This window comes from Chenopodium quinoa, unplaced genomic scaffold (assembly GCF_001683475.1).
Source record: "Chenopodium quinoa cultivar QQ74 unplaced genomic scaffold, ASM168347v1, whole genome shotgun sequence".
Taxonomy (NCBI): domain Eukaryota; kingdom Viridiplantae; phylum Streptophyta; class Magnoliopsida; order Caryophyllales; family Amaranthaceae; genus Chenopodium; species Chenopodium quinoa.
In genome coordinates, this window is record NW_018744369.1 from 1,424,704 (window position 1) to 1,442,474 (window position 17,771).

At 34.1% G+C, this 17,771-nt stretch overlaps 1 protein-coding gene across 1 annotated transcript; it reads right to left on the reverse strand.

Moving 5' to 3' along the window:
• Positions 1-3,148: 3,148 nt before the first annotated feature.
• LOC110696844 (ubiquinone biosynthesis O-methyltransferase, mitochondrial-like) lies at positions 3,149-17,507 on the reverse strand. The gene is made up of 9 exons (XM_021874181.1): positions 17,062-17,507; positions 15,232-15,321; positions 14,868-14,946; positions 14,010-14,087; positions 12,524-12,572; positions 7,609-7,658; positions 5,583-5,732; positions 3,626-3,706; positions 3,149-3,476 (listed from the first exon to the last, which is right to left on the reverse strand). Exons 1-9 carry the CDS (start codon positions 17,343-17,345, stop codon positions 3,366-3,368), a joined length of 972 nt encoding a protein of 323 aa, XP_021729873.1. The 5' UTR covers positions 17,346-17,507; the 3' UTR covers positions 3,149-3,365.
• Between the last annotated feature and the right edge of the window lie 264 nt (positions 17,508-17,771).

Sequence of the window (17,771 nt, forward strand, 5' to 3'; positions counted from 1 at the left end):
TCAACCCGCCCCGCAAAATAAGCGGGCTTGGACAACCATTTTGAAAAAATTGAAAATTTGGGCGGGCTAGGCCCGGCCCGTTAATATAAATGAGCGGACACGAACAAGACAATATGTACCGTGGGCTAGCCCACCCGGCCCGTTTATTTCAAAAAGTAATAGTTTAATGATTTTTTAGTTAGTTGATTATTTAGTATATTTTAGAAAATAAATACAAAGAGACTATATTAGACTCTAACCTATTATTAGCTACAACTATTTATTTCAATTTTATATTTAATCATTATACTTGTATTAAATAAGTTCATTCTTTCCTTTTTTTCACTAACATATGTCACAAGTTAAATATGTTTTTTTCTAGTATCATTAGTGATCAAAATTTTTTTAAGATAACTAAATCGAAATAATATTAACATATGTAAATGATAAAAAAAAAAAAAAAAAAAAAAAAAAAAAAAAAATATTGTGTTAGATATATGTAAAACAAATATTTTAGGCCCGCGAACAAGCCCGGCCTGTTAATAGAGCGGGCTTGGACAATTTATCAAGCCCGCATAAAAGGGCTCGGGTCAGCTACAATTAGCCCGTTGGACAAAAAATGAAGTATAGGCCCGACCCGTTTCCCGTCTAAGCCCGCAAACGATCACCTCTAGTGCAAATTAATTACAAATGATAGTTGTGATATTTGAACCAGTAACCTATCATAAGAGGCCTTTAGTCTTAACCACTAGATCGATACCTCATTGTTTAAATTTACCTTAATTACTATTAACTTGGTAAATTTGGATTATTCAACTTGGAGTTACTATTGTAGCTACCTAGATGGTGGTAAAAAAAAATGCTAAGGACCAAATGAGAGATTAAGAGGTTTGTAAAATGGACATCCTATGTATGCATAATTTGTCTCATACAAGAAACAATATTCCAACTAATTATACTACCTTCGTTACATATTATTTACAACGATTTGACATAAAGTAGAGAGGAAAAATGTCTAATAGTTGCAAATAATATGTAACGGAAGGTAGTATCTGTTATTTCAATTGTCTCTAATCATGTGTTTCAGTTTAATTTGTTCTTTCTACCTTTTTTTGTATGGGAAAATACAAGTTAATCTGTCAAATAAATAGATTTATCTGATGGCATTTTTGTAGATATATTGAAAAAACAGGGTAATTTATTCAATACTTTAAGTGAGCTGTCCAATTACTGTTTGCCTTTTGCTTTTACTGTTTGGTGAGAAAATTACACATATACTCCTCAACTAGTACATGAAAAGACGTATATATCCCTCCAATGGTACTTGAAAACAATTAACTGGGTATAGCTCTTTTTGTATCCCTTTTTTTATATAAACTTTGAGTGTGATACTATACTTATTTGGTGGTATTGGTGCTCCACAATTGATGTTGCTGGAGTATACTATTTTGTGTTTGAACAAAAGTGGTGTTTACAGACGTCCAAAATTTCAAAATTTAGAGCACTCACATCAGTGAGCAAAAAAAAAATTGTTCATTCTCTCTCTAGCCACTTTTTCTCTCTCCACACCCATGAGCATTTTTGGTGAGCAAATTTTATCCCACTAGTGATAAAAAAAATGCTCATCATTCTATCTCCTACTTTTTCACATATCCCACCAACATTTCTCTCTCTTACACATCACCATATTATTATTAATTATGTTTTGGTTAATGACATTTTAGTGCTACTAAATTACAATTATACAATTATTAATTAATAATTACAATTTTTGTGAATTTTGAAACTATACCAAAATATGTCAAAATGGATCTCTATTTGTAGGGAAAAAAAATTATAACCGTTGGTAAATTATTTATTTTTTTTTAATTACAAGTCGGCCAAAATAGCCATTTAGAGTTAATACCTTTTTAAAACGGTAATAAAAATCTGATTGGGTGAAGAGGGCTGACAGGGACTCGTGTCAGCTCCCCAATGTTGGTCTGACGCGCCCTGTCAGCGGTTGTCCTTAATTTTTTTTTTTTTGCTTCTTAGCCATCCAAAACGACGTGTTTTGGTGTTGAGGTGTTGTGGGTGCTTCCCAAAACTCGTCATTTTGGGTGTCAGAAGCAAAAGAAAATGGCGCCACTTTGGAGGAGTTGTGGGGCCCCAATTTTACTGTTCACCTTTAATTTTGCTCATCCTATGAGCAAATTCTAAAATGCTCATGAGCATTTTATACGTTGCTCATTGATGTAGTAACTTTTTACCTATTTTTGCTCATCAATTTTGCTCATGAGCAAAAAAAATGCTCACTGATGTGAGTGCTTTTATAAACGTTTTTTCATTTATTTATTTTTCTATTTATTTTAAATGTATTAAGCCATTAGCTTAGCACATGAAAAAAAAAAAACCCAATAGACTCTGACAATTTAACTTCTACCTTTAACTTCTACTTACCTCTGTTTTTTTAAGTTGATATGTATTCCTTTTTAGTAAGTTTATTTTTAGTTGACACATTTCTTTTTTGGGTAAATTTTATACTTTGCATCTACTAGTCAACCCCACATGCTTTATCATCCTCTTTTATTTTGTATCCTCTACTTAATATATGTGTCTAAATTAAACGCGTCAACTAAATAATGACGAATAACGTATTATGTAACGTTAGCGCTCCCCAACAAAAAACTAGGGCCAAAGAACAAATTCTACTTAGCAAGTAATTGGAGAATCTGTTTTGAAACACTCTTGATTAGTTTTGAACAAAAGGGGAATTAGTTTTGATTCAGCAATATTGTAAGAAATCACTCGCCGTTTACTGATTCCATACTTCCTTTCTGGGAAAAAGTATTTCATATTAGTAGCATTGAGATTGAAGAACCTACAAGCCGTATACATACACTGGCTTACAGTCCCATTTTACAGTATCAGAATACACAATGGCTTACGATCACATTTTACCATATCAGAAATCAGAATACAGCAATACTCCATATAATTTGCACTTCAATCCAAACTCCCAACACATTCACTGTCTTCTATAGTTCTTGTTTACACTAGGAGAAAGAGTGGAAGTGCATGAAGCGATCCAATGTCTAACAGTCTAAAGACAAAAACCCCAACAGGCTAGCATGAAACTCCAATATTGAACATGTCTAACAATAACTTTGATAATAGGAGAACAAGGAGGTGGTAAAAATGTAGCGAGCTTTTTATTAAATAATGCTAAGTAAACTAAATCCCTCTTTATGCAGCTTGCAAAAATATTTACACCAGTACTGTCCATTATAGTCAGGATATCAGCAATTTTCTAGCTCGGCCAAAAACAAAACTCTATGGTATTACTATGGCATAATTATCTTTCATTCAATTCAAGAACAGGAAAACAAAGAACCTCTGTTATATCGCTATTCTTCGGAGCTTTTAGTTCCATATGCAATGAAATTTACACCTATATCATCCGATAGAAGCCATTTCCCAGACAGCGGATTGTACACAAAACCAGCCATCTCTTGGACCTGGAATGAACACAACATCATACAATATCAGGGTTACCACGGGCAAAAAAAAGGTAAGGAAGAGGGAAAATACTAACACTCATGCCAGGAAAATGGAGAGGATCAGGATGGTAAAATTATATGATTATTAGACCTATCATTCAACTTACAGTAACAGAAGTTCGTTTAAGGATCAAGACAAGTTCCTCAGGGGTAAGAAACTTTGACCATTCATGTGTACCTTTTGGAAGCTGCAAAGCATAAGTCCAGGTCAATACACATAATAGTAAATTAGTAAGCATAACATCTGAAGTTTGCCACAACATCTAATTTTCATTCATAACATGGATTAAACACAAAAAACAAGATATATCAAATCAAACTCCAACTCAAGAGGGAATTCAGAATTCAAAGGGAACATAAAAGTTTTGAACAAGAGAAAAAACAAACAAACAAACAAACAAACTGGGCAGATTTATAGTAGCATCGATTGCAAAAAGCTCAATGCTAGGTGACACTAGCTAATTACTTGATAAAATGCTTGGCTACATAGCATCGTAGTTTCATCGACTATATACAAAGTCATTAGAGGCTATATTTTCCTATTTTCATAGACCTCATCTCTTCAAATGTAATCATCCTTCTTGAGTCACACAATTTGATCTGACAGTAATTCTAACTTCTAAGCATGCTCCTAAATCTTCAAGCAGACACCAATAAAGTGTCTTCAGCTCATCAAGACCAGGCTGTACAGAGCTTGACCCAAAAAGGATATCAAAGTCTTGTAAGGCATAGTCTTACTCCATGTGAAACATAATAAGGTCAATGAGCCAGAGCTTGAGACAAGGAAATTCAATTTCAACTAGCTCAGTTCAACGGTTTTCTAACCTCTATTGTGAAGACTAAGGATCACGTTTCATATACAGTACTTCTAAGCTTAACATGTAGCGATTTACAATTTATGGGGTGACTTTTGAAAGTTTAATTCATACAAGGGAATAGAGTGGCGCCTAAAAAGAATTCGGGAGAATATAACTGCCTAATTGTATAGACTAGTCTTATCCAATAATTTGCTATTAAATATTATACGAACTTAAGCTTGACATTGCCAGATGAATTCTATAATATACCTTCTTTTTTTTTTTTTACCATGAGTAAGTTTAAAAAAGCTAGCAAGGTTTAGGTATTTTTAAAAGCTCCATTGACCATAAGGTTCTTTATCTTTCCAAATTTCATATATGGCCACGCATGTTGCACAGTTGCCAACTTGCCGATTGCCATTGTTTCCTAAAGTTTCTCTAATTTTTTTTCACAGTCCCTTGTTCTTCCTTTTATCTCTTATTTCTCTCTATTGCAACAACTTTTTTTACCCCTTAAGCTATCTGCCTTCTCATCAATGTGTTATAGTAGCAGACTAGCAGTAAACTAGCTCTTATTTCTTTACGAAGTAAACTACTGCTTACAGCGTACCATTACCTATCGCTGTTCTCAAAATTTTTGTATTAGCACCCATATGACCATATCTAACCTTTTGACACAAAAATCAACAGTATTAGTAGTCTACTTCCTGAAATTATAGCAAAGATATAAGCCTTATTTCCATTTCTCAAGAGACATTTGTCAGATTCACTAGATAATTAGTATAATCTTATGGAATAGACATTACCTCAATCAGCTTCTTCAATTAATGATATTTGTCAATTTGCTATGCCAAAGAAAAAAGCTAATAAATTATACTCTTCTATTTACCAGAGAAGGAAGAAAAAAGGGGAAAAAAAAAAAAAAACAAAAAAACAATGGCAAAAAGAGAGAAAAGGAGCAAATAAAAAGAGTGGAAATGACAACTGTGCAGAATGAGTTGCCACAATTGAATTTCTGTGAACAGGACAAATGTAACAAATGAAACTTTTAATAATAAATACTTCTTGCCATTTTAAACAACCATAAAGGTAAAAGGGAAGTGTACCCATATGGAAAATCAAACATGGAATTACCAACAACCTAAGCAGCAATAGCAAGAGAAATAACACGAGTGTAGGTCTTGTGCATACAAGCCTACAAGGTGTGCCCCATTGTTCACAGCATCAACAAGGCTAGAAACTAAGCCTATTGTCAATAGAGGCATACCCAGTGAAGAACGTATTCTGCAGCAACTATGGCAGTAGCATATGCTCGCATGGTACGATTAATTGTTGAAATCATAGTAGCTCCATTAGGAACAGTTAACGCTGCAAGCGACTTGCAGAATTCAGCAGGATCTGCCACATGCTCAATCACCTAAAGAGAACACAATGCAATTAATTCCAGAACACTAAGAATAAAAACAAATTATAATATACTTCCTCCGTTGATGGTTAATTGCAACAAAGGGGTATTATTTGTGAGATATAAAATATTCCTTTATTGCAATTAACCATTAACGGAGGAAGTACTAGACAGGAATGGCTACATATTAATTCTCAAGTGAGCTTTGCAGTGCACAACCTCTTTGCCATAAGTGTACCTACAGATAAATCCTTTTCATCACATTCCATACCAAAAATCTCGAAAGTAACAAGACCCGTCCTAACTATTACCAACTATAATTTTTACGTTTTTGAATGGTCAGTGGGTTTTGGCTACCTATTGTGCAAATTGGGACCACCTTATTTTTAGGAGGCTTCCAATCAAGTTAACCTTTCAAAAACATTAAGTAAATGAGAAAGCAATAACATTGGTGAGAAGGTCCCCATTTTCATTTTTTGTTAAATGGGGAATTGGGGAGCCTATTTTCCCACCAATGTGGATGTTCCAATAAAGTTATTGGAAAGTGATGTGGACTAAAATTAGGTGAGAATAGAGAAATTATAGGGATCCTAATGGTTGTGATGCTCTAAATGGGTGTTACACATTATTGAAAAAAAAAAAAAAAAAACTGTTTTGGCTAAAATATTCCCACATAAAATTTTCTCGCTCCTACTTTATTACTCACATGCCCCTACTTAAAATTTGAATTTGGTCCTCATTTTCTCTCTTCTACTTTTCAAGTTTTCATAATCACATATCTACATGCCTCTAAGAAAACTTGGTCCCAATTTTCTCTCTCCTACTTTTTTTAATCACATGCCCCTTACTATATTAATCACCCCTTAAGAAAGTTTGCCTTGAAGAATGAACCAAGACAATTATTGCAAATAATATGTAATGGAGGTAACATTGGGTTAACACCATAAACTATAGCTTGGGTTCACCAAGCATCCCGAACTTTAATTAGTAGCTCAAACTACTAATGGGGTGCAGCACGTGCCACTAATGGGTAATTTTTGGCACTCAAACTAACACATCTCTAGTAATTAATAGCACATGTTGCACCCAATACATAGTTGATGGTGTGCCAACTACTAGCTACTAGTTAAAGTTTTGGGGTGCAACTATAGTTCAAGACCAATTGTGCATATATAAATTTAGTGGGGATATATTTAATTGTCAGTAGCAAAAAAAAAAAAAAAAAAAAAAAAAAAAAAAAAAAAAAAGAAAAAAAAATTGTTTAAATGGGGTTGGTAGGAGAAGGAATATTAAAATAATTGTGCAAATGGTTAGTGCCTTAGAAGAAGAGACAAATAATACAATAGTAGAGAGTCCTTGTTAAATAAGGATGTGTTGCGATTAATACGAAACAGATGAAATAGGAAAGTATTGCGATTAATACAAAACACAGGGAATATTTTTCAATGGAAATAAGGTGATTAAATTACGGTCTTTACAAGACTAAATTTTTTCCACTTGTGTATCACTCGTTATAAAAGCTTTCTTCCTAAAGTACATTATGTAGAAGTTCGGGACAAGTTACTAGGAAAAAAAAAGGACATTGCCACTAATTACCTTTGGCAATTAGAATTGCTTATTCAAATAGTTTTTTTTTTTTTTTTTTTTTTTTTTTTTTTTTTTTTTTTTTTTTTTGAGGGAAGCTTATTCAAATAGTTAGCTTGTCTCAAATTCTCATTTTTTTAGGAATCACCACGATCTCACTGACTAAGACAGATATACTAACAGAATTAGGCATCAACAAAACCAGCCCTTGCAACATTCAATGCTTAACTTGCACTCGGGCAAGAAGTATGTAGAAACAAAATACAAATTACAAGAAATCAAGTAAACATCAAATTATGCATACCTCTAAAGCAAGCACCGCATCAAACTGTCTCTGTTCTTCTACCAACTTTTCTGTTGTATAAAAATCAGTAAAGTTGTCAATACATATACATACACACAGATATCTAGGAGATGAGCAAAATTCATAGCACAGATTTCAGAATAATACAAAAGGACAAAACAGTACATATAAAATAATGCAATAGGCCATTATCTTCTTTATTGAGTTCATGAGCGAATTAAACCGGTAAATAATTAGAAAATACACTTATACAACAATAATTTGGGTCTTGCATGGAAATCAAGAGGTTTAACTACAATGATATGGACATTACATCTATACAAGATTACAAAAAATTACACCTTGCAAAGTGAATTTGTATCATGAGTATTTATGGTCTTAAAAGTCAAAACTACGTGTGCCACTTGGAAATACACAGATTCCAAACAAATATATATATATATATATATATATAGGAAAACCGGAACTATATTATGGGACGGAGGGAGTATATATATATATATATCCTTGAATTTGCACATGTTTTGTACTTTTTTCCACTTTCTTTGTCTAACTTATGTCTATAATTGTATTTTTTACTTTCATTAATGTACTTTATCCACTTTTTCCTCCTATTTCTTAAATACCGTGAAAAAAACACAAACAAGAACTATATTATGGGACGAAGGGAGTAGTAATTTTAGGGCCGAGCAAAACTATTTGAAAATATTAAATTTTAGATATCCGAAAATCAGATATCAGATATTCGATCCGATATCCAAATAATTATTTCATTTTTATTTCACGGTTTCAAACATACAATTACTCTTTAGAATTTATTTACTCCCAAAATCCCAAACCCTGATTTCATTTTATAACCCTTACTGCCTCTCTCTCTCTCTCTCTCTCTCCTCTGTGTATCCTCTCTCTCTCCTATCTCCCCCTCACTGCCCCTCTCTTTATCCATCAGTTCTCCTCCTCAATGCCTCTCTCTCTCTCTCTCTCTCTCTCTCTCTCTCTCTCTCTCTCTCTTATCTCCAAAGGTTCGTTAGACAAGTTGTAAGACACAGGGGCGAAGCTCCCTTTAATTAACATAGGTCGTGAGCAATCTACTGGATGGCGGCTTCCCTCCTCTATCACAGTGGCTCCACCAACGCATCCTTTGATCATCAAGCACCCATGTCAAGTAAAACCAATACAATGAGGATCTTGGGTGGTTGGGTGCCACCATTCACCACCTCCTCCACGCTCATTCTTCTTAAGATTCTTAACTTGGTGGATATTATCTTTGTACTCCCTCCGTCCCATAATATAGTTCCTATTTGTGTTTTTTCATGGTATTTAAGAAATCGGAAGAGAGAGCATATGAAATACATTAATAAAAGTGAAAAGTACAACTATAGACAAAAGTTAGAGAGAGAAAATGGAAAAAGTACATGGCATGTGCAAAATTCAAGGATAATTTAGAAAGTACAATGAATAATACTAAAAAATGTGAGGGTATAATAGTCTTTACATACTATCTAAAAATAGAAACAGGAACAACATTTTGGATCTCTAAAATAGAAAGCAGGAACTATATTATGGGACGGATGGAGTAGGAATTAGCATTGGTTGTATAATTAAATTAGTAGCAAGTAGCACATTGGTGGGTAATTTGTAAAAATTAATTGCACTTTTGAAATTCCTATTGTATTTTATTTTTCTCTTTGTTCATTTATTAAAAAAAAAAAAAAAAAAAAATTCTGTTGGGTATACAACATAAAATAAAACAAATAGTTTAATGTAATATATTGCCTTTACAAAAATCAATTTGCTATTAAAATAATATTTAAACCATAAAAATTTTGACTTTTGGTACCTCGAAAAGGCTTCTATTGACTTTTGATACCCATCAAATATTTTATTTTATTTTATTTTGGTAACCTATCAAAGTTACAAAATGTAGATTTTGGTACCAATTAACAAAATCCATTAGTGTTCCGTTAAGTGGGGCCCATTATCTAATTAATTAATAATTTAATTTATTAAAAAAAAAACTAAAAAAAATCTCACAGCCACTGCCACCCCTCCCCGTCAGCCACCCTTCCCCCTCCCCATGACGACTGTCGATGCCCAAACGTTCCCCTGGCGCCGACCTTCCCTTTACCACTCTTGCTTCCGTGACACCACCCAACTCCATCAACCACTACTCCAGCAACCGCAAAATCAGCCGCCTTCACCGCAACTCCAGTCACTGCAACAACGGCAGCTTTCACCGCAACTCCAGCACACAGCAATTCCAACCTCACTGCAAACCCCGGCAACCCGCAAACTCCAGCAACAAAAGCGGCATCATTTGGCAGTAATACAGCATTAAAAAGCCCTAATTTGGGTCCAAATTGCTGCTGCTTTTGCTAACCGGCGGTTTGAAGTTGGCCGGAATTATACGGTTGCTGTATATGGACGGCAATGGTGGTTGGTGCGGCTGCTGTAGTGTTGTGAGGGTGCGAGGAGTGGCTGTTGTGGTGCGGATTGTTGCAGGCTAGTGTTTGGAGAGGGGGGTGGGGTCGCCAGCACCGGCACGGGGAGCGGGGAGAGAAGGTGGCAGGACAATGGATGGGCCCCCCTAACGAAAACTGTAACAGAAGTTAGACAGAGGTACCAAAAGCTATAATTTTGAACTTTGATAGGTACCAAAATAAAATAAAATTTTAGATGGGTATCAAAAGTCAATAAAGCCCATTTTCGAGGTACCAAAAGTCAAAATTTTCTATTATTAAAGTGATCAACCATCCAATCCAAAAACTTACGGATATCTTAGTTTTAAAAGGCGCAAGGCGCACAAAGGCGCAAATGGCTCTTGCAGCCTAGGCACGAGGCGCAAGGCGAAGGCGCGCGCCTTTTGTATGCAAGGCGCATGTATTTATATATTTTATTTCAAATTATTTTTTACTTTGATAGTACTTAATACCAATTAAATAGATTCATGATAAATTAAATAATGATATATTTAAAGCTAAGGTAATCTGAATTTGAAAAAATGTCCATCATTCTTCAATTTATAACTTAAATCTTAGTTATTTTCCTTGAGGCGCAAAGGCGCGCCTTACCAAAGGCACTTTGAGGCGCACGAGGCACGTGCCTTCCATAGGTGACTGATCCTCGCCTAGCAAAGCCCATTTCCCAGGATATTTGAAAATTTTGGATCGGATAAGGATATCGAATATAGAAATTTTTGGATTCGAATATCTGTATCCTATCCATGATGATCCCTTAGTAATTTAACATTTTCGACACATAATAAAGCACTTTCCAAACTTCACCTACAACTAAACGTCTTAACCTCAAATGTAATTGAACATCATAATCACTTTATTCAATGAAGTGTTGAGTTACTTTGTATTACTTCAGATGTGTAAGTTAACATACACAAAGACAGTTGATTTGAAAAGTATAATGTGTATCAGTACATCACTCTATTCTTCAAACATAAAAAAATAATAATAATAATAATAAATAAATAATCATGCCCATATCTTAAGTCAAGGCTTTTGACCAAGAAACCAGGTTTGTGAACCAGAACAACTTTTCTTTTCTTTTTTTTTTTTAAGGGATCCAGAACAACTTTATTCATCACTAAACTCAATACTTACACAGTTACACCAAAATTCAAGCTTTACAAAGTTGTATCATGATCAAAATCTTTAAGAACTCTCAAACACCAACACATCATAATCTTTACTTGACCTCCCTCCATATGCTTCACTTAACCGCATTCATTATCTAAAGGCATCCTAGCTGCTATGGGTATTAAAAGGAGTGGAGTTTAGGTAGTTGCATTATGATCTAGTGGATTGGGTAATAAGCCAGTTAGTTAGAGGAAGAGCTCTATAAATAAAGCTAGTTGGAGATAGAGAGAATTATTATGAATGTTAATGAGAGTTCTCTTTTAGTTATTTTGTATTTTATAATAAACTAACCTAAGGAGGGGCAATATGGGTAGTCTAGTTTTTTTAGGATAATGGTTTATAGCCTAGTATAGATAGGGAGAGAAGGGAAAGGAAAAGGTAGGCAGAATTTGGGAGTGAATCCTTGAGTCACTATTTGGAGAGTTGTGAGCTAAACTCACTAATAGAGATTGGCATCCTAAAGTTTCTAGCTTGTACAAACACCGTTTTCAGTATATTCAATCAAAGATTCGATCTTCTCTCTTTATTTTTATGTCCTCTTGGCGTGAGTTTAATCAGTAAATTGTTAGTCCATTACAATACTTCTCAAAAGCTTGTGAATATCAGTTACTTGTTCACATTTCCGGTATATCAATCATAATCAGCTTCTTTTAGCATAAAAATATCACCATTAAATCTGTCAGGCTATGTCAGTTCATAATGCTAATCGTTAAGAAATTAGCAGCATATGGAAGAACCAATCTGGCAAGGCATGTAGATTTATAATCAAATTATTCAGTTCGTTTCAATAGATCAATCCAAAACAATCTTGTGTTATCAAGAGCAGGGTTATGATGATGTTGTTGATGGTTGACTTCATAAAGATAAGGCCGAACTTTATGACTCTGTTTATGTGATTTTTCGAGTCTTTTCCGGCAAATAAGCAATGCATCAGACATTTTCCAATACGAAACCTTCAAAGGTTCAATTAAGTCTGGGAATGATATTCAAGTAGAACAAGATCTTTGAAAGCATATCAACTGAAATATGTAAGCTACAATTATTACGTAAACCGTAAAACCTAAACAGCAAGTCAGCAGCTAGATACAAAATCACACATCCATTGAAAAGAATAATTAACAAGCAGGAAAAAAACCTGAGTCATTCACTAGCCAACTGAAGATACATATAAGACAGAAGCAAAAGAAGTATGATAGTATGGGATTGATGCTCAATAACCATATAATAGTGATTTAACATAGCAAGTAGAAAAGATCAAGGCATACCAGCTGTTGTGCAAAGATATTCAATGGATGAAGTGGCTGGATCAGACTCCTGTGTTTACAATAATGTCAAAAAACAAACAAAATAAGAGGAAAGTAGCAGAGAAACAAAGAGCAGCACATGTGATTAGCAGCTTTACCCTGCAATGACAAGTTTTTTTTTTTTTTAATTAATTCTCAGTCAATTCACAACTGTGAGCCCAGTACATCTGACTGAAATTAAATACAGTAATTAGCCTACACAACTAAACTAAATAAAATGATAAATCATAATTAAACTCTTCACTGAACTGATAAGCTCATGATGATATATACTCCCTCCATTCCTAGTCAAATAATTGCAAGAATGTTTGCACAAAGTTGAAGGTAATAAGTTGTCTTTGGCTTATCAATTCATAGAAAAGTAGGTGTGATTGGAAATAGTAGATGGTTATTTATTTCAATGAGTGAGAATGTGAAACTAAGGCTTTGTTTTTTTTTTTTTTGTATTATTTAGTAAATGGTTGTACGATTCCTTATGACGATTCATGCTAGCCGACCCCAAATCATTTTGGGACTAAGGCTTTGTTGTTGTTGTTGTTGTTATAGTAGTAAGAGCGTGGGACCCTAACTTTTTGTAGCGGGAACACAGGAAATAAATAATTGGGCCGGAAGTAAATGGAAAGTGTGACAACCAAATGGGGGATGAGGGAGTAATGAATACTTGAGGCATACAGTTACCATACATTTGACCACTGCAGCTCTAATCCATCACTGACACTATGACACCAGAAGATTTAGCCAGTTGATGGACAGGACCCACAGAAGACAGCATATATTCAGGAGAACACAATAATCTTGTTCAATTCCGTTTGTAATACTACTCTCATTAGAGGTTTCCTTTTGGTGTTTCTAAGCATCTTGAGAAGTTTATAAGATATTTCTTTTGTTTTGGAGTGAAGGAAGATAAAAGAGATTATTTATGGGGAGAGTTGTTTGCTAAGGGAGGACACCAGTCATTGGTGTTTAAGATTGTTCCTCCCAAAGTGTGAAATAAAATTAAAATAAATCCTCAACAATATTCTTCAACTCATTTCTCTCAGACTCTCACTAAATTCCTCAGCATTCTCATTCTAATAAATTGACTTCCTTCTTCAAGTCTATTCTAGCAACTAATTATGCATGGTCTACACTACCCCTCCCCCTTAGGGCTAATTCATTACTAAATGCTCAAACAGGTAATGTCATTCTATCAAGTGTTTGCATGCAACAATATTACCCATGTCATTCAAAGAGAAAAAACTGGAAGTCTAAGAAAAAGTAGAAAGGGATAAAGGCCAAGGCAATTCTATACATTCAGATGTTGCAAGAAAATCAAGACACATCTATTAGCAAGCCAAAACACTATATGCAAAGGGAAAAAGAAATTATTTAAAAAAAAAAAAAAAAAAAAAAAAAAAAAAAAAAAAAAAAACTTTCACTTCCGCATTTGACCGAAAAGAGAACATACAGCATGAAGGCGAGCAATTTTAATATTTTTATCCACTGCATCAACTCCAGTCACTGTAGCTCCCATTCGTGCCAAGGGCTGTATGAAGAACATATTGTCATAATTTAACCAAGTAAAAATGATATATAACTAGCAGAAAACAAAATTTGCGGAAACCAGCAGCTTGCTTCATTTTTGATAAATTTAAGACAAAAGCATACGAGCAAAGCAGATGCTTGCTTCATTTATGATAAATAGAGAAAATGTTGTGTTTTAAATGAGATGGAGGGATTATTGATATCATAATATGATCTCATTTGTTGAATTGATATTAAAAAATGGCATTATTGTCTTAGCATTATTAAAAGGCGCGTATAGATTTTAAATGCTTAAAAGAATACAAATCAAGAAGATAGAATACAACAAATTTTTTAATATTAAATCCTTTACTCCAATTTTTCGTAATAGCAATTAGTATTAGCATGTCCCGTGACCAGCTATATATTTATGGTCCCTATATTATAAAATCAGATATAATTACTCATTTAATAGAGGGAAAAAAGACAAAAAAAAAAAAAAAAAAAAAACCATTTTTAAAAAAAAAAATACTAAACCTATTTTTTTTTTTTTTTTTTATATTTATGGTCATGAAAATTTAAAGTAGAGTAGCAACAAAAAATTTCAAGGTCTACTTGAAGTCTGGAACTCTAACTGCTCACCTAGTTATACACTCTCCCCGTAACCCCACCCACAGCATTCTCTCTGCATAAGAATAGTACCTATCCCCCCCCCCCCACCAACACACAAAAAAATATAATAAGCAGCAAACTTGTAGTAGGTATAACAAAAGAACGAGCACGATACTGAAGCATAATATACCTCTGATAATATTCCTCCTCCACAGCCAACATCAACAAATTTCAGACCTTCAAATGGCCTAGCACAGTTTGGATCTTTTCTGAATCAAGTAAACAAACCCAAAAGAAGAAAAGGAATCCAGTTTAACCTCTCCTTCAATGAAGGCATCAAAGCAAATTATGATTCTGCATTAACCATTTCAGACAAAAATCACATGAAAATTATGGTGTATTAGCTCCACTTTTTTATTTCTACCTCTTACTTTTATCTCTTATTTATCGAACAAATTATCCAGGAAAAATTAATATAGACATTGAGCAAGGAGAAAATCAGAAAGCAGAGCAGCAACACAGAAAATATGCAATTTCAAAGGAAATTATTAAACCTGAAATGATGGCAAAGCGTTGAACGTATGAAAGCAAGCCTTGTGGGATTTAAAGCATGCAACGGTTTGAATGGTCCTTTAGCATCCCACCTAATTGCAACAAAGATATTATCTTTAAAAATTATTACCCTCATGGATCAATCTTAACTAGTATAAAATCATGCTTTAAATATATGCCAAGTTCAGGTAAAATAAAGCTTCTTCTAATCATTAAGAGAAAGGCTCAACGAAGGAAGGAAAGGGCTTTCGGAGATCAAGATTTCCTTAGTTATTCATCGCAAAAGGAAGAAGACCAATCTTTCTTATACAAAGTAGTTAGAAAAGTAATAAACAGAAAACTCATTACCAAAGAGACTTATAGACCAATCATATTATGTTGACAGACATGGAGCAAATAGCTGCAAGCCTGCTATACATAATATTGTATAGACACAAGTATATAGGATAAAATAGTAAGACAGATGACAAATTTAACTTCTAAGAGAATATGAAAACGGGCTAGGCAACCCAACGAGGAGAGTTCAAAATCATTACAAACCTAAAAGGGGGGCTCCTCAAGCTTTTAAAGTGGTTAATGTCTCTCCTCTTCACGAATGAGGAACAGCTCATATGTGCACGGCATGAGGGTTCATCACAAAAACCACTCATTATTTAATGCATGATTTAGTTATATAAAATCACATGATTTGTTGATGTTCAAAGACTTAACACACACTGTATGCTGAGAGAAATAGAGAGAATTTCACATTAATCAATACATCAATTTTGCTAACTCTTAAGATATATATACTACAACCCTCCCAATAAAACAACATTCTTCATCACAACATGTAATAAGATTATAACAAGCAAACCGAAACCAACAACATCCCCAGTGATCTGCAAGAAACTGAATACGTGATTGTCACAACTCTGTAGTACAAGGTTTAACAAAGCAAATTCAAATTTAGACCCTAAGGCTCTGTTTGTTTTGATGGAAAACGTTTTCCTAAAAAATAATTTTTCTCATTTTCTATTATTTGGTTAGTTAAAAAATGGAAAACAATTTTCCCAAAGGTGGAAAATAGTTTTACCAAGAGTAAAATGTTTTCCTTCTAAAAGGAAGGTTATGCCACATTTTTATCCCTACTCCTTACATACCTTACCTCTCCTCTCTTTTTCTTCTCCCTTCCACTCCTATTTTCTTCCCCTTCCTATATAATTTTTCTTGCTAGGAAACAAAGGATAACTATTTTACAAGTGTGTTTTCCCTTAAAAATTATTTTCCATGAAAAATCTGTTTCCTAAATAGTTGTTTTTCGTTAAAACAAACTGAACCTAAGAATCAAAACTCATGTTCGAAAGAGGGGACAACCTTCTTATCCGTATTAACCCTGCTCAAAAAATCCTACATGTTAGCTCACTAGTTACCTACAAACAGAAACTTAATTGTTTATATATTTCGCAATATATCGTTCAAATAATCACATTGCAAAACCCCGAACCTTAGCAAGGAGAGCGGCCCCATTCTCACCAACTGTAAGCAGATAGATAATGCACCATGGTATTGTACCAAATTATCAAGGTAAATATGGCAATGCCAAAACATCCTAATCGATCAAACTCATCAAATAGTGTGCAATAAAACCATCAATTTAGCATAATATCATGTTAATTTAAAGTATTTCATGAAATCAGAAATTGGCAATCAATTCTCCACTATACTACAATCAAATCATCAATCATATCATCACAGATTTACAATGCCATCAATTTACAAGTTTCAAAGCAGAATAAAACATCCATTACTATTCTAACCAATAATTTAATCGAAAAGTTAGGAAATCGCACCAGGTTTCAGCAATGGCGGAGAATTTCGCAAGTTCACCCTCATTCAAGGACGACTTGACTGAATCCTTAGCTCCATTGAAGCTAATTTTAGGTTTACTGAGAGTTGGAGGAAGGGTTTCTTCGGAGGTTGTGAGATCTTTCGGCAGAGGTTGGGCGACATCAGAGGAACGCCGGAAGAAAAGTCCGGCCGATGAAATTGGTCGGAGAAGTTGAGGAGAGAGAAAATGGTGGCGATTTGCGGTGGTGAAGTGGTGGCGGAGTTGAGTTAATAGTCTCGCCGCCATTGTTGGTGAGGTTTGAGGTTTTGGGAATTTGAATGAAACGATGACGGAGGAAAGAGAAAGATTTTCATGTACTCGTAGTTCTTTGTACGATAAGTGTGAGAGGGGGTTACTAGGAGGAGCCTACGTGGTTAATAACTCAACATGCATATTCATAAGGAGTTTGAGTTTGCGATTTTGTAGAGTTGTTGTTTACTCTAAAGAGAAGATTTTTGGTTGGAATGCCGATAACTAAATTAAAAGGATTGTGAAAGATAAACAATGAAAATAAAAACTGTAATAAAGGTGGGTAAAAATCGCGGATGGCTACTTGTGCATTAGTTCACTGTGATATAGGTGTTATAACCATTATTAATACAAATACAATGATTATTCGGATGACTAAGACCGTAGATGATAAAGAAATACGTAAAAACTAGAGATAAAGTA